The following is a 20205-nucleotide window of genomic DNA, read 5'->3' on the forward strand; positions in this document are numbered from 1 at the left end:
TCCCGCTCACTGCAACACTTAGAAATCTTTCCAGAGAATTGCGCCCTATATCTTTTATCACCCTGGGAGTTCTAACTTAAGACACCCATTCTTTCACTTATCTGGAAATGTGTATAATTTTTGAAAGATTCCTGTTGCTTATTTACTGTATTACCTGCCAAACATTGATTCCGATCCACCTGGGCCAGATTCCTTTTAAATGCACTGAAATTAACCCACTTCCTGTTAATTATTCTAAATAAATATTTAAATGTTTGATATTTCCTTGTATTTTTATATATCGATTCTAAACATAACATAATAATAACATTTTCCCAAATGCTCTCCAACTGAAATATGCATCTCTCGCCTCATTTCATTCTTCAGAATTAGAACAAGTACAAAGTCTTTCCTCACTGAAGTGGCAACATGTTGATTTTTTTAAAAAGCCCTCGTCTGAATATTTCAGGAGTTCGTTCCTTTTTGCCCTTTGCATTGTTATTTTTCCCATCTATAGTAGAATAATTGAAATCCCTGATTATCCGTACTCTAGAGTTCATGCATCTTTGTGCACTTCATTGGCAAATTGACTCCTCTATCTCCTTTCCACTATTTGATTACCTAAGTAGCTAATATTGTGCCTTCGTTCTAACAAAATAGGTTCTTTCTTTGAACCTTTGTAGCCATCTGGGATGGCCACTTACAACTAGGGACATAGAAACTCGCAAAGCCTAGCAGGTAAAATGGACAAGGCAAGATTCAGGCAGGCTCAGAGCCTGAAATGTATATTTGCCAGCAAGGTGTCCAGACGGTATTGAAACTCCGACCAATTAGCATTTTGATGGACCGATTAGCATTTGATGGCACGTCTTCACCAAAACAAAGAACTGGTACTCAAGCGACCGATACAGTCCCAGACATTTCGGCGCCACTCCCTGTTCAGGGGAAGCGCAAACAACGGTATCAGTGACCGCTTAGGACACGCCCAGCCATTCAGGCCCCCACCCATTTATTGGTTAGGAATCGAACAGTGATCAAGGAGCACCCAATTAGTGGGGTCCAAACTGATGGACCGCCCGAAAGAGCGCGAAAACCCCCAAGTATAAGAAGAGAGTCCGCCATATGTTTGTTCTCTCTTGGACCTGGCACCCCGGCCATGACCATTTCCAAGTGCAGCAACACCAGAAGCAAGTCCAAGTTCAACGCTCTCTACCAGGCGGATGAGCCTAGCCGAGCAGCAGTTACTTCTCCATACTTGATAGATCCAGAATCGGACAGTGGTCACTGTTCCTCTGACCTAAGCCGGGTGCCTGAAGTTAAGTACAGGCTGTCTTAGCCGATAGGTGTAGTTAACTAGTACTGTTTACGTTGCATGACTAATTGTGTGTAAATAGAGTACCCTTGACCTTGAACTAACTAACTGGTGTTTGGCTCTTTGATCGATAGCCGGTTGAACCTTGTGGTGGTATCATTTGATACCTGGTGACTCTGAGCATTAGAACACAGATATCAAAGAAAGGGGGGCAACCTCACAGATTGCCATAGTTGGACTAGAGCCAGAAGAAAAGAAAGCACAACACCCTCAAGTACATAACTCCTGCCTGGTGCTGAAACAGTATTTTTGGTCAATACTCCCACCACCCCATCCTTTTTTTCTGTCCCTAATTTTTAGAATATCTTATAGCCTGTTAAGTTTCTATCACTCCCTTTGTTTACACTAGATCTTGATTATTTCCCCTATATCATAATCCCATGTGGCTACTTGTACCTACAACTCATCAGCCTTATCTACCATACTCCAAGCATTTATGCACTCTAAACCAATCTTTGTCTGCCTCACGTTCCCCATGTCTGATCTCTCCTATTTCAGAACTATTTATTCTTGTGCTGTTCTTTTGCCCCAGTCCTCTGTGAACCTTGTATCACCTCTCTAATACTTCATTCTCATGTTCCTTCCCCTGCTAGATCATTTTAAACCCTTCCCCACACAACACTCGTTCAGCTCACCGCAAGGACATTGGTTCTAGCCCTATTGAGGTGTCACCCTCCCATCTTGAGCAGGTCCCCTTCTACCTCGGGATTGATTCTCGTACCCCTGGAATCTGAAGCCCTGCCTTAAAAACAATTTTTTTTTTCAGCACACTTTAACCAGCTAATTTTACTTCTCCTGTATTCATTATCAGATGACACTGAGAGCAATCAGATATTATTACCTTAGTGGTTTGCTCTTTTACTTCCTCGCTTGCTCTTGAAATTCTTATCCATTGGGCCTCAATCCTTCTGCTTTCATTATTAGTTCCAACACTGACCAACAACTTCTAACTGTTAGCCATCCTCTTGCATGTGTAACCAACCAGTGTTATGTAAGTATTGGTCAGAAGAACTCGCCTGATTGTTTTCAAAGGTTAATAGGATTTTTATATCCACCAAAGGGGGCAGTTGGGTCCATGGTTTAATTTCTTATCTAAAAGATAAGCACTTCCCATTCCTCAGAATTGCACTGAAATTGCCAATGATTATGCACTCAAGTCTGTGAAGTGGAACTTGAGCCCATGCTTTTCAGACTCTTTGAGACGAGTTCTACTGTTGAGTCACTGGTGATGCCCAAAATTTCTGAAAGTGGGAAATGACCTGATAAAATGCCGACCAAGTTTTGACAGCGTAGCATTTTCTAAGATTTGGTGGTTTTCGATCCCACCACAATCTCTCACAAAGTGGGTCACTGTGGTATCATAAGATGGCTCAGAAAGCAAATTACCTTATTTTCAGGTATGGGAGAACACAGCAGTCTTCCCTATTGTAAATGCCTGTTAATTTGCCTGTTGAAGCTACTGAGGAGAATTATTATTATGTTTAGTTGAACTCCAATCCTCCCTCCCCCCAAAAGTTTTTCCTGTGGTCACATTTTGAGCTACAGACAAGAATTCAGATGGTATCTCTTATTTGACTACGTATCACTATAAAATTGGGAGGTTTTTAAGTTCAATAATGCACCTGTTATTTTCTTTTTTAGCCTTTTGATATGTTGAAGGGTATATCTGAAAGTTTTTATCCTATAATTTGCAAATGTGTTGCACAATGTTTTGGTTTTCATGCAGCTCCTGAGTCAATTGAAAGGGAATCTTGAGGAAGAAAATCGACATTTGCTGGACCAGATCCAGACATTAATGCTGCACAACAAGTCACTGTTGGAACAGAGCATGGAAAGTAAGGATCTGTTCCATGTGGAGCAAAGACAGTATATGTAAGTAGAAAGAGAGGGAACACTTTCAATGTGATAATTAGAAACACTGTCCCCTTGCCACACTGAAAAGGATGCATTGTCCTATCATGTTGTCACCAGGAGTGGAAAGTAAGACATGTTCCCTGTACTATTGTCTTCAATATGTTTCTCAAATACGATCGATAGTTTCCTTAAGTCTGGACCATCTACTAAAATGCTCATTAAAACATGAGTTTTCAGATCCTTATAAATAGAGCAAATGTTTAACATGATCACGAGTTGATAGAATCAGTGACAAGGCAGAGGGTGGCATTGTGTTGAAATCTTCACAAAGAGCGAAGAGCACTGCAAACCACATTTGTGCAAATTGTTGGAGAATTTTTTATTTTTCTAAAAAATCTTTTTATTGGCATTTTCAAATGATATACATTGCCGTTTGTTTTCATTTTTAAAATATATTTCTTTATTCTCTTCCTTTTTTGCATTTTCTCCCCAATTTACACCCACCAACAATAAACAATAATCAGTAACAAATGTCAATCCCCATATCAATAACAATTATCCCATCCTCCCACCAAGCCCAAAACATTCACCCACATGTTCACATAGCCTCCATTAACACCCATCGCCCCCCTCCCTACCAACCCTCCCATTCCCCCCCCCCCCCAAAACTAATGTTCGACGTTATCCAGTTCTTGAAAGTGCATAATTAATAATGCCCATGAATTGTAGAACCCTTCTGTCCTTCCCCTCAGTTCAAACCTAACCTTCTCAAGAGTCAAGAATTCCAACAGGTCCCCCCACCACGCCAGGGCACAGAGTGGAGAGGCTGCTCTCCAACCCATCAGGATCCGCCTTCGGGCGATCAACGAGGTAAAGGCTACAACATCTGCGTCCGTACCCGTTTCCAACCCTGGCTAGTCCAACACCCCGAATATGGCCGCCTGGGGGCTCTGGTCCAGTCTCACGTGCACCACTTTAGAAATTATCCTAAAAACCTCCTTCCAGTTTCCAGCGGTGCCTTCTCCTCCAAAATAGCTCCATAGACCGCTGACACAACCTCCTTCTCCAGTTCCCCTGTCGTCAGCACCTCCTCTAGCAATGTGGAGGCCGGCTCCTCCGGGAAGTTCTGTATCTCCTTTCTAGCAAAATCTCAAACCTGCATATATCTAAACATTTCCCCCTGCTCCAGCCCATACTTCGCTTCCAGCTCCTTCAATCCTGCAAACCAACCCCTAAGAAACAAATCTTTTAGTGTTTTAATCCCCTTCTCCTCCCATTTCCAAAAATGTCCATCCCACCTTCCTGGCTCAAATCTGTGGTTCCCCCAAATCGGCATTTCCCTTGACCCTGCCCCCAACCCGAAATGTTGACGGAACTGCCTCCAAATTTTCAATGAAGCTATTATTACCGGACTCTCTTGAGTACTTCCCTGGAGATATCGGGAGCGACGCTGTTGCTAGTGCTTTCAATCTTGACCCCCTGCACAAACTCTCCACCATTCTAACCCACTGGGAATCAACCCCTGTTACCCAGCTCCGCACCTTCTCCACATTCGCTACCCAGTAGTAATACATCAGGTTCGGAAGACCCAAACCCCTTGCCTGCCTTCCCCTCTGTAGTAGCACCTTTCTGACTCTGGCCACCTTCCCTCCCCATATGAACGACATAATCCTTCCCTCAAACTCTCTGAAAAAAGCTTTTGGCAGGAAAATCGGCAGGCATTGAAAAATAAACAGAAATCGTGGCAACATGTTCATTTTAACCACCTGTACCTGACCCGCCAGTGACAGAGAGAGACTATCCCTCCTTGCCAGATCCGCTTTCACTCTCCCCACCAAACTAGAAATGTTGTACCTGCGGAGCGCCCCCCCCCCCCCCCCCCCCCCCACACTCTTGGGCAACCTGCACCCCCAAGCCCTATGGAATGACAGCCCCCCCACCCCTGCCCCCACACCCGGCCGAGATACCACAAGATACTCACTCTTGTCTAGATTCAGCTTGTACCCTGAGAAAGACCCAAACACTCAAAGCAGCTCCAATATTCCCCCTATCGACACACTCGGTTCCAGTACATAGAACAGCACGTCATCGGCATATAAGGACTCCCTATGCTCTATCCCCCCCCCCCCCCCGCACTTTTCCTTTCCATACCCCCAAACTTCTTAATGCGATGGCCAATGGCTCAATTGCGAGTGCAAACAGCAGGAGGGACATAGCACATTCCTGCCTAGTCCCACGGTGGAGAGAAAATTATCTCGAGCTGATGTTGTTTGTGCGGACACTCGCCCTTGGCTACTTATATAATAGCTTTATCCAGTTCACAAATCTTGGTCCAATCCCAAACCGCTCCAGAACTGCCATCAAGTACCCCCATTCTACCCGGTCGAATGCCTTCTCAGCGTCCAATGCCACAACCACCTCTGTTTTTGTTTTCATTTATTTAGTACAAAAAGGCTTCTTCTTAGGTTTCTCTATTTACAGTCTGTCGCCGTCTGTCTCAGTGTACAACCCCCCCCCCCCCAACTCCCCTCTCCCTCACCTCCTCCTGCCCAATCCCCTGATGCCCTCCCTTTTTTTTCACAAATGTTTTAAAATACAGTGTTGGATACAGGCATAGACCATGCAAAGCAAAACACAAAGGCTCTTGGAAATATACCCGGACAGGAGGGGTCTTTCCTCCCCTCTCTTCTTTCCTTTTTACTGATCATCTAACTGGGCCATTGATCGTTTCCCCTTCCCCTTTTTTCTCGGATTCTTTTGCTGTCCTGCGGTTGCTGCTACTGTTGTCTTCCCCTGTGCTCCCCCACCCCCCGTTATTGTTCCCTTATCTGTTCCCCCTTCTGGCTCCCCCTTCTTGTTCTCCCCTCCCTCCCTTCGCATCCCCTTTCCCCCCTTTTTCACTGCTGCCCCCCATTCTTTCTTACTGAGTTTTGCTACCTCACCTTGCTTTCCTCTTTCTGTATTGTCCTGGCTATTTCTCCCTGGCTACTTATTTATTGATGTGTTGGCCACAAACAGGTCTCGGAACAATTGGGTGAATGGCTCCCACGTTTTGTGGAAGCCCTCTTCCGACCCACAGATGGCGAATTTGATTTCTCCATTTGGAGAAATTCCGATAGGTCGGACAGCCAGTCTGCAGCTTTAGGTGGTGCTGCTGACTGCCAACCAAGCAGGATTCTACGCGGGCGATCAGGGAGGCAAAGGCAAGTGCATCCGCCCCCTCCCCAGGAATAGATCTGGCTTGTCTGAAACAGCGAAAACTGCCACTTTCGGGCATGGCTCCACCCTCATCCCCACCACTTTGGACATTGCCTCGAAGAAGGCTGTCTAGTACTCGGCAAGTCTGGGGCAAGACCAGAACATATGGGCGTGATTGGCCGAGCCTCCTTGGCACCATTCACATCTATCTTCCACCTCCAGGAAGAACCTGCTCATTCGGGTTCTGGGCAAGTGGGCTCTGTGTACTACTTTTAGCTGCGTTAGGTTGAGCCTCGCACATATGGAGGTAGAGTTGACCCTGTGCGGTGCTTCGCTCCAGAATCCCCACCCTATTTCCAACCCCCAAGTCTTCCTCCCATTTCCTCCTTGTCGTATCCAGTTCGGTGTCCGCCCTCTCCAGCAGTCATTCGTACATGTCACTACAGTTCCCTCTGCGTCCAGTAGCTCTTCTAATAATGTCTGTCATCTCTGCGTCAGTTTGTCCAGTGTGGTGACCCTACCATCAGTGTATAGGTTCCTGACTGTCAAGGTCCCCCCCCCGGTCCTGTCTCCACCTTTTTAAGGTGGCGTCAGTGAGACATTTCGGTCAGTCCGAATTGCTGCCGTAGTTGGTTCCACATCTGGCTATCACCACTGGGCTACTGGAGTGTTTCTTGGGCGGGATTGGGAGTGCCGCCGTGGTGAGGGCACAGAGAGAGGTCCCCAGTGGTAGCTCTCCCCTGGATTTTGTTTTCTGCAGGATCTTCTTTGTGATCCAAGCATTCTTCTCTCCCCCCCCCCCCATACAAACGCCATGATTAACTTGTCCAGTGAGTTTCAAAAGGCCTTGGGGATATAAATCGTGATGGCTCTTAGTAGGAAGAGGTACCTGGAAGTTCGTTCATTTTGATTGTCTGTACTCTCCCCGCCAGGGAGCATGTTCCATCTCTGCAGGTCCTTTGTGATTTCCTCTATCAGACTGGTCAGGTTCCATTTGTGGATCTCCGTCCAGTCATGAGCGATTTGGATCCCCAGGTAGCGGAATTTGTGTTGGGCTTGTTTAAACGGCAGGCCCACCAGTGCTGCCCCTCCCCCTTGCGGGTTCACCGGGAAAATCTAACTTTTACTCATGTTGAGTTTGTAGCCCGAGAAGGCACCAAACTCTTTCAGGAGCGTGATGATTCCTTCCATGATGCTTTGTAGAGATCCAAGATGTAGAGAAACAGGTCATCCGCATAGAGCGAGACTCTATGCTCTCTGCCTCCTCTTTGGATCCTCCTCCAGTTCTTTGCTGTTCTGAGCGCGATCGCTAATGGTTCGATTGCTAGGGTGAACAGCAGCTGGGTCAGCCGGCATCCCTGCCTGGTGCCCCTGTGCAGCTGGAAGTACTGGGAGCTGGTGTTGTTTGTCCATACGCTTGCCATGGAAGCGTTGTACAGGAGCTTCACCCATGAGGTAAATCCTTTTCTGAGCCCGAGGTACTTCCACTCGACTCTGTCGAAAGCCTTTTCTGCATCCAGGGAGACAATCACCTCAGATGCTTTGTCCCCGGATGGGGTCATGATCACGTTCAGCAGGCAACTGATGTTCAATATTAGCTGTCTACCTTTGACAAAGCCCGTTTGATCTTCTGTGACTATCTCTAGTATGCAGTCTCCTTTTGGCTAGGATCTTGGCCAATATTTTGCCGAATACGTTTAGGAGCGAGGTGGGTCTGTATGAACCGCATTCAGTTGGGTCCTTGTGTTTCTTGGGTATTAGTGAGATTGAGGCTTGTGCTAGCGTAGGTGGCAGTGTGCTCCTTGCCAGTGAGTCTGTGAACATCTCCCGCAGGTGTGGGGCCAGTGCTGTCACAAATGTTTTGTAGAAGTCCGTTGGGGTCCGGGCTCCTTCCCCGCCTGCATGGAGCTTATACTCTCCATGATCTCTCCCAATTCTAACGGAGTTCTCAGGTTCCGATTTCTGTCCTCTCCCACGACTGGCATGTCTAGTCCATCGAGGAACTGTTTCATCCCCGTGTCCCTTGTTGGGGGCTCTGAGGTGTGCAGTCCCCGGTAAAAGTCCTCGAAGGTTTTGTTAACCTTGTCTTGGTTTGTTTCTAGCGTGCATCTGTTGTCCCTAATTTGCGCGATCTCTCTGGTGGCTGCCTGCTTTCTCAGCTGGTGCGCCAACAGGCGGCTGGCTGGCTTTGTCCCCGTGTTCGTCTAGGATCACCGTGCCTTCCGGAGTTGATGCACTGCTTTCCTCGTGGAGAGCAGGTCAAAGTCCATTTGTAGCTTTTCCTCTCCGCCAAGAGCTCTACGGTCGGGGCCTCAGAGTATTTACGGTCTACCTCCAGTATGGAGTCGACCAGCTGCTGCCGAGCCGCTCTCTTCTATCTATCCCTTTAAAGATGATAATTTCCCCTCTAATCACAGCCTTTAATGCCTCGCAGAACGTGGAGGGATAGACCCCTCCATTTTGGTTGTTTGTCGTATACCCTGCTATGGCCTGTGATACCCTCTCGCTGAACGCCTTGTCAGCCAGTAGGGCGGTGTCCAACCTCCATGTGGCCCGTTGGATTCTGCCTGTCTCCAACCTCACATCTATCCGACAGTGGATAAGGAAGAGCTGGATGGGACAGACTTACCATTCCTGCTACAGGACGAGGGCCAGGGAGGTAGCGATTCTGTTAAATAAGAGGATGATGTTAAAGGTGACGAAGGCGGTAGCGGACCCAGGGGGACGGTACGTCATGGTTAGCAGTAGTACTTGTCAATGTGTACGCTCCCAACTGGGACGACATGAAATTCATTAAAAAAACCATGGCGGATTTCCCTGACATAGCGACGCACCAACTGATCATGGGGGGGGGGGGGGGGGGGGGGGGGGGGGGGGGGGCAAGGGGGACTTTAACTGTGTACAGGGCCCACGGACACACAGGTCGAACCCTAGAATGGCGAAGGAACTTGGTCGCTTCATGGGGCAGATATGGCGGTGGACCCATGGAGATTCACCACCCAGGGGAGAAGAAGTTCTCCTTCTTCTCCCCAGTACACAACGTATACTCAAGGATTGACTTATAGGTGCTCTGTTGACTTCTATCTTTATTAATACCACAAGATGCAAGTACGTTCCGTGTATTGGACAAATGACCACACAACCAGTATATTAGTTCAATTATAGTTTATTATCAAACATAGGATTGGTTCTATACTTAATAACTTATGCTACTACACATTAGAATAAATCTAACAGCTTAAATGTCCTTTACTTAACTTTCAAGTGACCAGCTCTGTGTAGGTTAGATAAGACCTTTATCTGGTCCCCCACGTGTGACATCTGGAAGTTGTCAGGTCCATCTGGGCTGAGGTTCGTCCTTCTGGTAGCCATTGCGGGTCCTTGAACTTGGCTGGTCAATATGCTGCAGTTGGTGGGGCAGAGGCCGGTCCCAAAAGAGACACAGCGTTGGTCCCTCTTATCCTCCGATCTCTCGCGCTCTTTTGGACAGTCCCAACTCGGGATCCGATAGATCGATAGGATTTTGATCACCCTAATCGATTCTGGCCAAATAGGGGCGGGTACCTAGTTGTTATTGTCCAAGGCATGTATGCACTCCCAAATAAGGTGAATAGGCGGCCCGAGTCTGTTACTACTGTTATGTTTCAATCTGAGTCCCATTGTCCTGGGGAGATCTGGGATTGACCTCCAGCAGGTGCAAGTTTTTGTATAGGTCTGGGTTGCTTTTGCAAATACACACAAGCTGTGTCTTAGCTGTGTCCCAGCCTGACCACAATTCCCATTATCCTTTGCAGGCGGCCATTTTAGATGGCCGCATATCCATTCTCTTGATCCTGAATGCGAAGCGTGGTGGATCACAGACTCGAACCAATACCTGCCCTGTCTACCCTAGTCATTTGTCGGCCAATACAGGTCCTACTCTACTCGAACCTAAATGTATTACACAGTTTTACCTAATTTATTATTGCATACAGTTCATAAAATTAATTTATTTCATTTCCAAATTGCATTAATTTTAAGCATTTCATTTTAAAGACAGTTCATTTCTAAGCTAACCTACTCTCATGCTTCTTGCTCATGCATTAAAGAACTTATTTACAACACAAAATTTAAAACAACATTCTACTTATTCTTAACATTAATACAAAGGCACAAATGGCTCATTTTAGCAGTGGTTGTTTAAGATTAAAGATTAAATCACTTATTGTCACGAGTAGGCTTCAATGAAGTTACTGTGAAAAGCCCCTAGTCGCCACATTCCGGCGCCTGTCCGGGGAGGCTGGTACGGGAATCGAACCGTGCTGCTGGCCTGCTTGGTCTGCTTTAAAAGCCAGCGATTTAGCCCAGTGAGCTAAACCAACCCCTTACATTACATTCGTTCATGAGGTATAAATTCTCAGGGTACCCTCTTATTAAATTGGAATGTGAGGATGCCAGTATATATTATTGCAATCAGGAGGAGGACTTCAGCTATGTGGGAGTTGGGGTTCTAATTTGCAATGTCATCCCACCAAGTAGGGGTGTTGGTCTCGATTTCTAACAGTTGGGTGGTATCCTGGCTGGTGGTGGTCGCGGTTTCTATCAATTGTCGGGTGGTGGTGTTTGGGGCTGGCTTAAGTCTATCCTGATTCTGCACAGGGCCAAGTTACCCTTAGTGAGTGTCCCGGGGCATTTTTTGTCCAATTCCCAATCCTTTTTTTGGGCTTTTTGCTAAACATCCAATTTCGGGACACCCTTAATTTGGAAGTTCCCACCAATCCCCTTTTCCGGTGGTGCTAGTGTAGCATTCTGATGTGGTCCCATTCGGCCTTTTGTATATTACCCTTTGATTGTTACACCCGATGATGTTGGGGTTTACCCATAAGGTATCGTCTTCGCATTCCCCTGCACCAGGTGGTGCAAACCATAGGTACCCTGAGTGTAAAGGTAATGCATTTATATTGTCCTGTAAGTTTAAAATGTCCTGTAAGTTTTGTCCGGTGGCTCCGATAATGATTTTGATGAAGAGGAGTGTTCCTGGATTCACCCTGTGGTTTTGTCTGTTGTCCGTGTATTCCTGTTATAATTGTGTTGATTTTTGTCTGTCGTCCGTGTATTCCGAGGGAATCAAGCATAGTATCATGTTATTATCTTTTGTTTAACATCTGCATTTACTACTCTTTCTCTCTTATTCCAATTACCCGTTATAATTGTGTTGATTGTCACCATGCATGACTCCCCCATTTTGTTTTAAATAAGTTTAGGAGAGAGACAAGAAATGCAAATTAAAGTGCAGGAAATCAATTATGCGTGTTTCTCACAGCCAGTCTGGCCGAGGCTTAGAGTGGTCGGACACTGATGCACTATCAATTACGAGAAGACGAGAGTAGAATGTAATCGAGGCTTTATTACACTGAGATGTGTGGCCTCCTACAGCAGCAGACGAAATGGCTGCTGTACAGGGAGCACACATATTTGTACTCCGCCTACTGGGCGGAGCCAGCAGGCATGGATCTACCCCGTACTTGTAGTACAGGGGCCTTACCGTAAAACACATATCTATACAGTATATACATCAGTGGTGACTACCATATTCACCCCCTGTTAAACAATGAGTCCAGCGGGGGTGGTGGAGAAGTATATACAGAAAGTTGTTTTTAAAATCACAGAGAATATTGCAAATTCAGGTGGTCCGGTGCCTTGATCTGCCGTCGCGAGCGCGGCATTGCTGGTGGCAACTCAGGCGGCGGCTTGGCCTTCAGTGACTCCGGGAGCGTGTCGAAATCCTCTTCATCCCCGGGTAGGAGCAAGGGGAGGACGGATTGACCCGGAACGGGGGGTGCGCCGGGGGAAGGGAGGGTGGCGCCGGGGCAGAGGGGGGGTGTGTGTGTGGAACCAGCTGGTGCCAGGTCCCTGAGTGAGACTGTGTCTTGGCGGCTGTCGGGGTACGCTGCGTAAGCATTCTGCAGGTTGGCGTGGAGTAGCTGTACCCTCTCAACCAACGGATCCGCTTTGTGGAGTCGTACGTATCTACAGAGGACAATGGGTCCTGGAGCTGCCAGCCATGTTGGGAGCGAAACCCCGGCGGTGGACTTCCTAGGGAAGGCAAAGAGACGTTCATGGGGGGTTCCGTTAGCCGCGGTGCACAGGAACGACTGAATGGAGTGACGTCCGTCGGTGAGGACCTCCTGCCGGCGGGAGGCCGGGAGATTTCTGGAACGTAGGGCCAGCTGGACGGCCTTCCAGACCGTCCCAATCTCCCACTCCACCTGCCCGTTTCCCCTGGGGTTGTAGCCAGTCGTCCTGCTCGAGGCAATGCCCCTGTTGAGCAGGAACTGGCGCAGCTCATCGCTCATGAATTAGGAGCCCCGGTCGCTGTGGACGTAGGCGGGGAAGCCGAACAGAGTGAAGATGGTGTTGAGGGCTTTGGTGATGGTGGCAGGCGTCATATTGGAGCATGGGACGGCAAAGGGGAATCGGGAATATTCATCGACCACACTGAGGAAGTACGTGTTCCAGTCGGTGGAGGGGAGGGGCCCTTTGAAGTCCACGCTGAGGCGTTCAAAGGGGCGGGAGGCCTTCACCAGGCTCGCACGGTCTGGCCGGTATAAGTGCGGTTTACACTCCGCGCAGACCTAGCAGTCTCTGGTGATTGCCCTGACTTCCTCGATGGAGTCGGGCAGATTGCGGGCCTTGATGAAATGGTAAAAACGGGTGATCCCTGGTTGACAGATTGTCGTGCAGGGTCCAGAGTCGGTCCACTTGTGCGCTGGCACATGTACCTCGGGATAGGGCATCGGGGGGCTCGTTGAGCTTACCGGGACGATACAAAATCTCGTAGTTGTAGGTAGAGAGCTTGATCCTCCACCTCAAGATTTAATCGTTTTTGATCTTGCCCCGCTGTGTGTTAAACATGAAGGCAAACGACCGTTGGTCAGTGAGGAGAGTGAATCTCCTGCTGGCCACGTAATGCCTCCAATGCCGCACAGCTTCAACGATGGCTTGGGCCTCCTTTTCGACATAGGAGTGCTGATTTTCGGAGGCATGGAGGGTGCGGGAAAAGAACGCCACAGGCCTGCCTGCCTGGTTGAGGGCGGCGGCCAGAGCAACGTCTGATGCATCGCTCTAGACTTGGAAGGGCAGCGTCTCGTCGACCGCGTGCATCGCGGCCTTGGAGATGTCAGCCTTGATACAGTTGAAGGCCTGGTGAGCCTCAGCCGTTAGGGGAAAAATAGTGGATTGAATGAGTGGGCGGGCCTTGTCCGCATAGTTAGGGGCCCACTGGGCGTAATATGAAAAGAACCCCAGGCATCGTTTGAGGGCCTTGGGGCAATGGGTGAGGGGGTGTTCCATGAGGAGGCACATGCGATTGGGGTCGAGCCCCAGAACTCCCTTCTGGACCACATAGTCAAGGATGGCTAAGCGGTTCGTGCTGAACACACACTTCTCCTTGTTATACGTGAGGTTGAGGAGGGTGGCGGTGTGGAGAAATTTGGAAAGGTTGGCGTCATGGTCCTGCTGGTCGTGGTCGCAGATGGTGACGTTGTCCAGGTACGGGAAAGTGGTCTGCAGTCTGTACCGGTCAACCATTCGGTCCATCTCCCGTTGGAAGACTGAGACCCCGTTGGTGACGCCGAAGGGAACCCTAAGAAAGTGGTCAAGGCGGCCGTCTGCTTCGAACGCCGTGTATGAACGGTCCATCTTACGGATGGGGAGCTGGTGGTAGGCAGATTTCAGGTCCACTATCGAGAAGACCCGGTACTGTGCAATCTGATTGACCATATCAGATATGCATGGGAGGGGGTACACGTCGAGCTGCGTGTACAATTGATGGTCTGACTGTAGTCAATGACCATCCTGTTTTTTTCTCCAGTTTTGACCACCACCACCTGGGCTCTCCAGGGGCTGTTGCTGGCCTCGATGATGCCTTCCCGAAGCAGCCGCTGGACCTCACACCTGATGAAGGTCCTGTCCTGGTCACTGTACCGTCTGCTCCTGGTGGCGACGGGGTTTGCAATCCGGGTTAGGTTTGCAAACAGGGAAGGTGGGTCGACCTTAAGGGTCGCCAGGCCACAACGGTAAGGGTGGTAGGGGCCCGCCAAATTTCAGGGTTAGGCTCTGGGGTTGCACTGGAAGTCCAGGCCGAGTAGCAAGGCAGCGCAGAGGGGTGGGGGAGGATGTAGAGGCGGAAGCCACTGAACTCTACGCCCTGGACGGTGAGGGTGGCGATGAAGTACGCCCGGATCGCCACAGAGTAGGATCTGGAGGCCAGGGAGATTCTCTGGTTAGTGGGGTGTACCGCGAGGGAGCAGCGCCTTATCGTATCGGGAGGATGAAGCTCTCAGTGCTCCCCGAGTCCAGCAGGCAAGCGATCCCGTGCCCATTGACCTTCACCTTTGTTGAAGTGGTCGCGTGGTTGTGTGGTCGAGACTGGTCAATCGTTACCGAGGTGAGACGCGGCTGGTCGTCGGCAGTTGCAGGCGATGAGCGGCCTAATGAGGTGCCCGACAGGCAGGGGTCCTGAGGCAGGTAAGATGGTGGCGCCCACGGACCTCACGTGCCCTGGGGGAGGCAAGATGGCGGCTCCCTGGGGCTGCACGTGTCCTGGAGCAGGCAAGATGGCGGCGCCCGTTGGTTCTGAGACAAGATGGCGGCGCCCACGGGCCGCACGTGTTGTGAGCAGAGCAAGATGGCAGCGCCCACTGGCCGCACGTGGGGGTTGCCGGGACAATAGCGGCGATTGAGTGGGCCTGGCACACTGCAGCAAAATGTCACTTCTTGCCACAGGCCTTGCAGAGGGAGCTCAGCGCCGAGCAGCGCTGTCGGGGGTGTTTTAACTGCCCACAGAAGTAGCGCTTGGGTCCCCCGGGGTTGGTTGGCTGCCACGCGGCACAGGCGTGGGGTTGGTTTGTGGCAGTCGCTGATGGGGTCCATGATGGCTTGTAGCGGTCGCTGATGGGGTCCATGATGGGGTGACTGTCGGCGGGGTCCACGATGCACAGGGGGGGTGGGCCGCGTGTCGGGGGCATAGGCCTGAACGTTGCGTGAGGCAACCGTAAGTGAGAGCGCTAGATTTTTGGTCACCGCGATGTCGAGCGTGGCCCCTTCTAAGAGGCGCTGGCGGATGTAGTCAGACCCTATGCCCGTAACAAATGCGTGTCTCATCAGCAGATTCATGTGTTCAGTGGCTGAAACGGCCTGGCAGTCACAGTCTCTAACTAGGGCGAGCAGGGCATGTCAGAAATCTTCCACCAACTCACCGGGAAGTTGGCGGCGCGTGGAGAGGAGATGCCTGGCGTAGATTTTGTTGGCCCACTGACCGTAGTTTTACTTCAGTAGCGCCATGGCCTGTGTGTAGGTCGGCGCGTCCTGGACGAGGGGTAAGATGTTGGTGCTTAGCCGCATGTACAGAATCTGGAGCTTCTGTGCTTCTGGGATTGCATCTGGCGCAGACCCGATGTACGCTTCAAAACAGGCTAGCCAATGTTCGAAGTCCTTTTTGGCGTTGTCTGCTTGAGGATGCAGCTGCAGGCGATCCCGCTTAATGCGGAGGTCCATCTCTGAAAAATTTCAGTGTAATAAATTGATGCACTATCAATTACGAGAAGACGAGAGTAGAATGTAATCGAGGCTTTATTACACTGAGATGTGTGGCCTCCTACAGCAGCTGACGAAATGGCTTCTGTACGGGGAGCACACAGATTTATACTCCGCCTACTGGGCGGAGCCAGCAGGCAGGGATCTACCCCCATACCTGTAGCACAGGTGCCTTACCGTAAAACACACATACAGCATATACATCAGTGGTGACTACCACAGACTCTTTCCTCGACCACAAGCATCGGTGGTTGAGGCTTAGTTTAACTAGTCGAATTTCAGGGCGGCCAGTTTCATAAAATTTCGTCCCGGGAGCACAGAGGAATTCATTATGGCACAAAAGTTCCAACCTTGCAAGGACTGAGTTTAGGACAGTCCGTGTTGCCACAGTAGCAGTGAGCAGCAACCAGCAACCTTCAGTGTAAATAGCATGTGGAAGCGACCCAAAGGAGTCTAGAAAGGAACGGTTGAAGAGGCAAGGATTTAGAGTACAGAGCGTTGTGGGAAATACATTCTTAATCCCATAACCCAACCAGAGAGTATGGATCAGACTTGAAGAGAAGATTAAGACCTGCCCAGGTCTATGTAGTGTGTAGAAAGCCATTCCAGATTATATGACGGTGACATGAGGTGCATATGGGCCGCTGCAGGTGATGAATGTGTGGGATCCATGGGTAGGGCGGGGGAAATGCCGTTTCTTCACTACCTGAACATTACTTGACCATTTTGGAGTCCCTAGGCAGGGCGGGGATTAGTGCCATGTCTCCCTACCTGAGTTACCGTGAAGAACGGGAAGAGTTTGTAGTCATGTGAGTTCGATTCTATACTGATTGTTGATTCAGTGGAGTACTTTTATAATGGGGATTGGTGTACCTGTGTGATGCGGGAAGCAGGCAAAGTGGTCGTGGCCTACTTGAACTGTTAATTCAGCGGTGTACTTCTACGAGTTTGATTTGGCATCGCGCCGATCTATGTATTCGATGTGGTAAGTGAGATCCGGTGTTGTGCCGACATGAATTAAAACAATGGGGTGAAAAGAGAAAAGTCTAGGAAGAAGAAGTGAAGGGGCAGGCTCCATCAGAAATTGGACAACTTAATTCTTAGTAGGAATCTGCTTATCATCATCTGGACACCTCAAATATTTGCTTAGAACAGTGCATGCCTCAGCTGTTCTGTTAAATTCCCCAGAAGAGGCTCATTCCCTGAATCATCTGCCTCTCCTGGTCGCCAGACTCGCGTCTGCAGGTTCACAACATTACTCGGGCTGTTTGCTGTGTGGTTCTGTGAATTGTCTGATCCGTCATTTCTTACCAATCGGCAAGTAGGGTAACTGTACCATAGTGGAGCGTTCGGGTTTTGGCGTAGCGTAGGGTAGTCGTGGTTTGGGGTCAAGGAGGTGGAAGCAATGCTACTAGGGGAGTGAGGATAAATTGGTGGTGGGCGCCAGGCAGTCAAGAGACCGAAGTAAACCAAGTCGTTGTTCTGGGAAGGGTGAAGCTCAAGTGCGTCACTAAGGTTGCTGACGTCAGAGAGATCAAGCAAGTCACTAGAGTTACTATCAAGATCAAGGAGGTCATCATCTGAGTCAAGTTCAAATGTGAAGCCAGCTGCGTGGATGGGGCAAAGGGAAGGGTGTCGTCATGAGGGGGGAGTGATTGGTCAGTGGGCGGGGCGCCGTCGTCTCCCATTGCCAAGGTGATGTGGTGGGCGTGATTACATTGGGCTCCGTACGTTTTGAGTTAATTGATATGGAACCAACCAGTCTTGCCGTTAGGTTATGCGATCTTGTAAACAGAGAGGGTCACTTTGTCTGAAATGACGTAGGGGCCAGCGAATTTAGGGGATAGGAAGGAGCTTGGGTTGTACAGCGAGATCATAACTTGCTGGGCGACTATATATTCTGTGGGGTGGACCTTTTTGTCAAAGTAGGCTTTACTCTGCCTTTTCCTAGCGCCAAGTCGGACAGCAGCAGCCAGTTGTGCCGCTTTAATGTTCCCTGTAATCTGTTGTACTGCTTTTTCATGGGTGAGGGCAGTTACTGCGGGGTTGGCCAGATCAAGTCCTAACAAATATTCAATTCCTTTCATGGGCCTGCAGTGTGTGAGGGGTAAAGCCTGTTGAGCTGGAAATCGTGTTCCTAATTAACATGAGAGCCAAGGGAATTACTGTGTCCCAAGTAATGTTGTTTTGCTGCACTGTCTTCCTGATTGATTTTAAAGTGCGGTTCATGCGCTCGACGATGCCACTGGACTGGGGGTGGTATGCTATATGGAAATTCTGTTTGATTCCAAAGATAGCCATTACATTTTGCATTACCCTGCCGGTGAAGCGGGTCCCTTGATCTGACTCAATGCTGCATGGAAGACGGCAGCGCGTGAATATTTGATGGGTCAGGGTTTTAGCTGTAGCTTTTGCTGTATTGGAGCCGGTGGGAAAGGCTTCTACCCATTTAGTAAACGTATCAATAACGACCAGAACATCTTTGAAACCATTTCTGCAGGGTGGGAGGGGACCAATATAATCGATTTGAAGATTTGTCCAGGGGCCCTCTACAGGAAGGGTGTGTCTTAATTGTCCCTTCTTTGCATAACGATCGGGATTGTTTTGAGCACAAATGAGGCAGTGCTTAACATAATGGGTGACATCGCTTTTCAATTCAGGCCACCAGCACAAAGTTTTTAAATGGGCAATGGTAGTGTCTATTCCATGAAGTCCGTGTCCATCATGGAACTGGTATATTAGCTAGTTTCTGTCCTGGGTAGGGACCACATAAATTCCTGCCTTTAAAACAATGCCATCCTCTATGGTGAGTGTGTTATTCCATTTATCATAAGGGGCTGGGTGGGGGCCGTTTAAAACTTGTTTGAGAGATTCATCTGCATTTTGGGCTTCGGACAGATCTGCGATGTTTGTTTGGGATACCTGGATTGCATGCATTTGCTCAACCTCGGGTGGCTGCCAGAAGTGACCATTGCAGGCTCCAGCTTTAGCTAAGGCATCTGCCTTGCAGTTGCCGGGTGGGGAGATGCCCCGATGGCTTTTAACTTTAATTACGCCGTATGTGAGGCCAGTGGCTTCCTTTAGGATGTGTTTCAGTAAAGGCATGTTGGAACCAACAATTCTACGGACACGTGCTTGTAGGATTAGAATAGCGGTTTTAATATACTTACAACAGAGCCAGCCTGTTAGCCGTTGAACTTTCGGTGAACTGGCCGGCTGACCCTGTGGCACTGATCTTTATACAGCAGCTCCCGGGGGAGGAGTCCTGGGCGGAGCCAAGGGAGAAGCCCCGTACAACTCTCAAGCATTCCCAGAGCTACTCCCCCTGGAGGTCAGATAGTGCAACTGCACTTACAATATAGACACATGTATATACAGGTTATAATCCGGTGTGAATCACATTCACCACAAGGGGCTGAGGGTAGGGTAAAACCACGAGCTCCCCAAAGGGGAAGGAATTCTGTTAAACTGTTTCAGACATACAGGCTGTCTTAGTGTATGTCCACAGGCATTGGGAAAGACTCCAGGTGGACGATTACATAAGTTATGGCTACAAGTTCTACTGCTTGGGCTCCTCGATGTCCTGGCAATGTTAAAGCTACTTCTTTCAGTGAACGTCTCTGAATCCTCCATATATATATGCATCCAGTTATCCTGACACCATCCTCAATAGTGGAGGAGCCATCTACATAGATTTTAAATGTGTCCCTTGATTCTTGGGGATCTGGTTTCTTGCTGCCTGCTCGTAGCTGTAGTGACTTGGGAATAAAGGGTCCTGTGTGGTGTTTGGCTGTAATGATCTGGCACTCATTTGGAGTTCCTGCGTATTGTAAGTTGCCTGCTAAAAATGTAGTGACCTTGGTGCGCTTTACCGAGATGTCCCTGCCTTGCAGTAGTAATGTCCAGTGCACTGCTCTAACCTGGCTAACTGAACCGTTCTTAAGTCTGCCATCTAACAGAAGTTGAGTCGGGGTGTGCTCAGTGAAGATTGTGACCAGGTTGAGTCCCGTAATGTATGCAAAATATTGAACTGCCCAAAAGACTGTAATCTGGTGCCATTCACAGCCAGAAAATCCTTGCTCCACGGGGTCTAAAACTCTGCAAGCATATGCTACGGGTCCTAATCTGTCATGTCGTTCTTGTAGGAATACTGCTTAAAGGGCTTGTTCCATGGCTGCTACCTCTATGGCATATGGCAAGTCAGGGTCTGGAACCTGGAAAGCAGG

General features: G+C 49.1%; 1 protein-coding gene across 29 annotated transcripts in view; it reads left to right on the top strand.

Annotated features, from left to right (window-relative positions):
* LOC119972565 (girdin-like) overlaps nt 1-20205 on the top strand; it is a 649171-nt gene that overhangs the window by 522049 nt on the left and 106917 nt on the right. For all 29 annotated transcript variants that reach the window (XM_038809673.1, XM_038809681.1, XM_038809689.1 and 26 more), the window contains exon 23: nt 3078-3223. In XM_038809673.1, the coding sequence (XP_038665601.1) occupies nt 3078-3223 (146 nt within the window). The remainder of the gene's footprint in view (nt 1-3077; nt 3224-20205) is intronic.

Source organism: Scyliorhinus canicula, chromosome 1 (genome assembly GCF_902713615.1).
Source record: "Scyliorhinus canicula chromosome 1, sScyCan1.1, whole genome shotgun sequence".
Taxonomy (NCBI): Eukaryota; Metazoa; Chordata; class Chondrichthyes; order Carcharhiniformes; family Scyliorhinidae; genus Scyliorhinus; species Scyliorhinus canicula.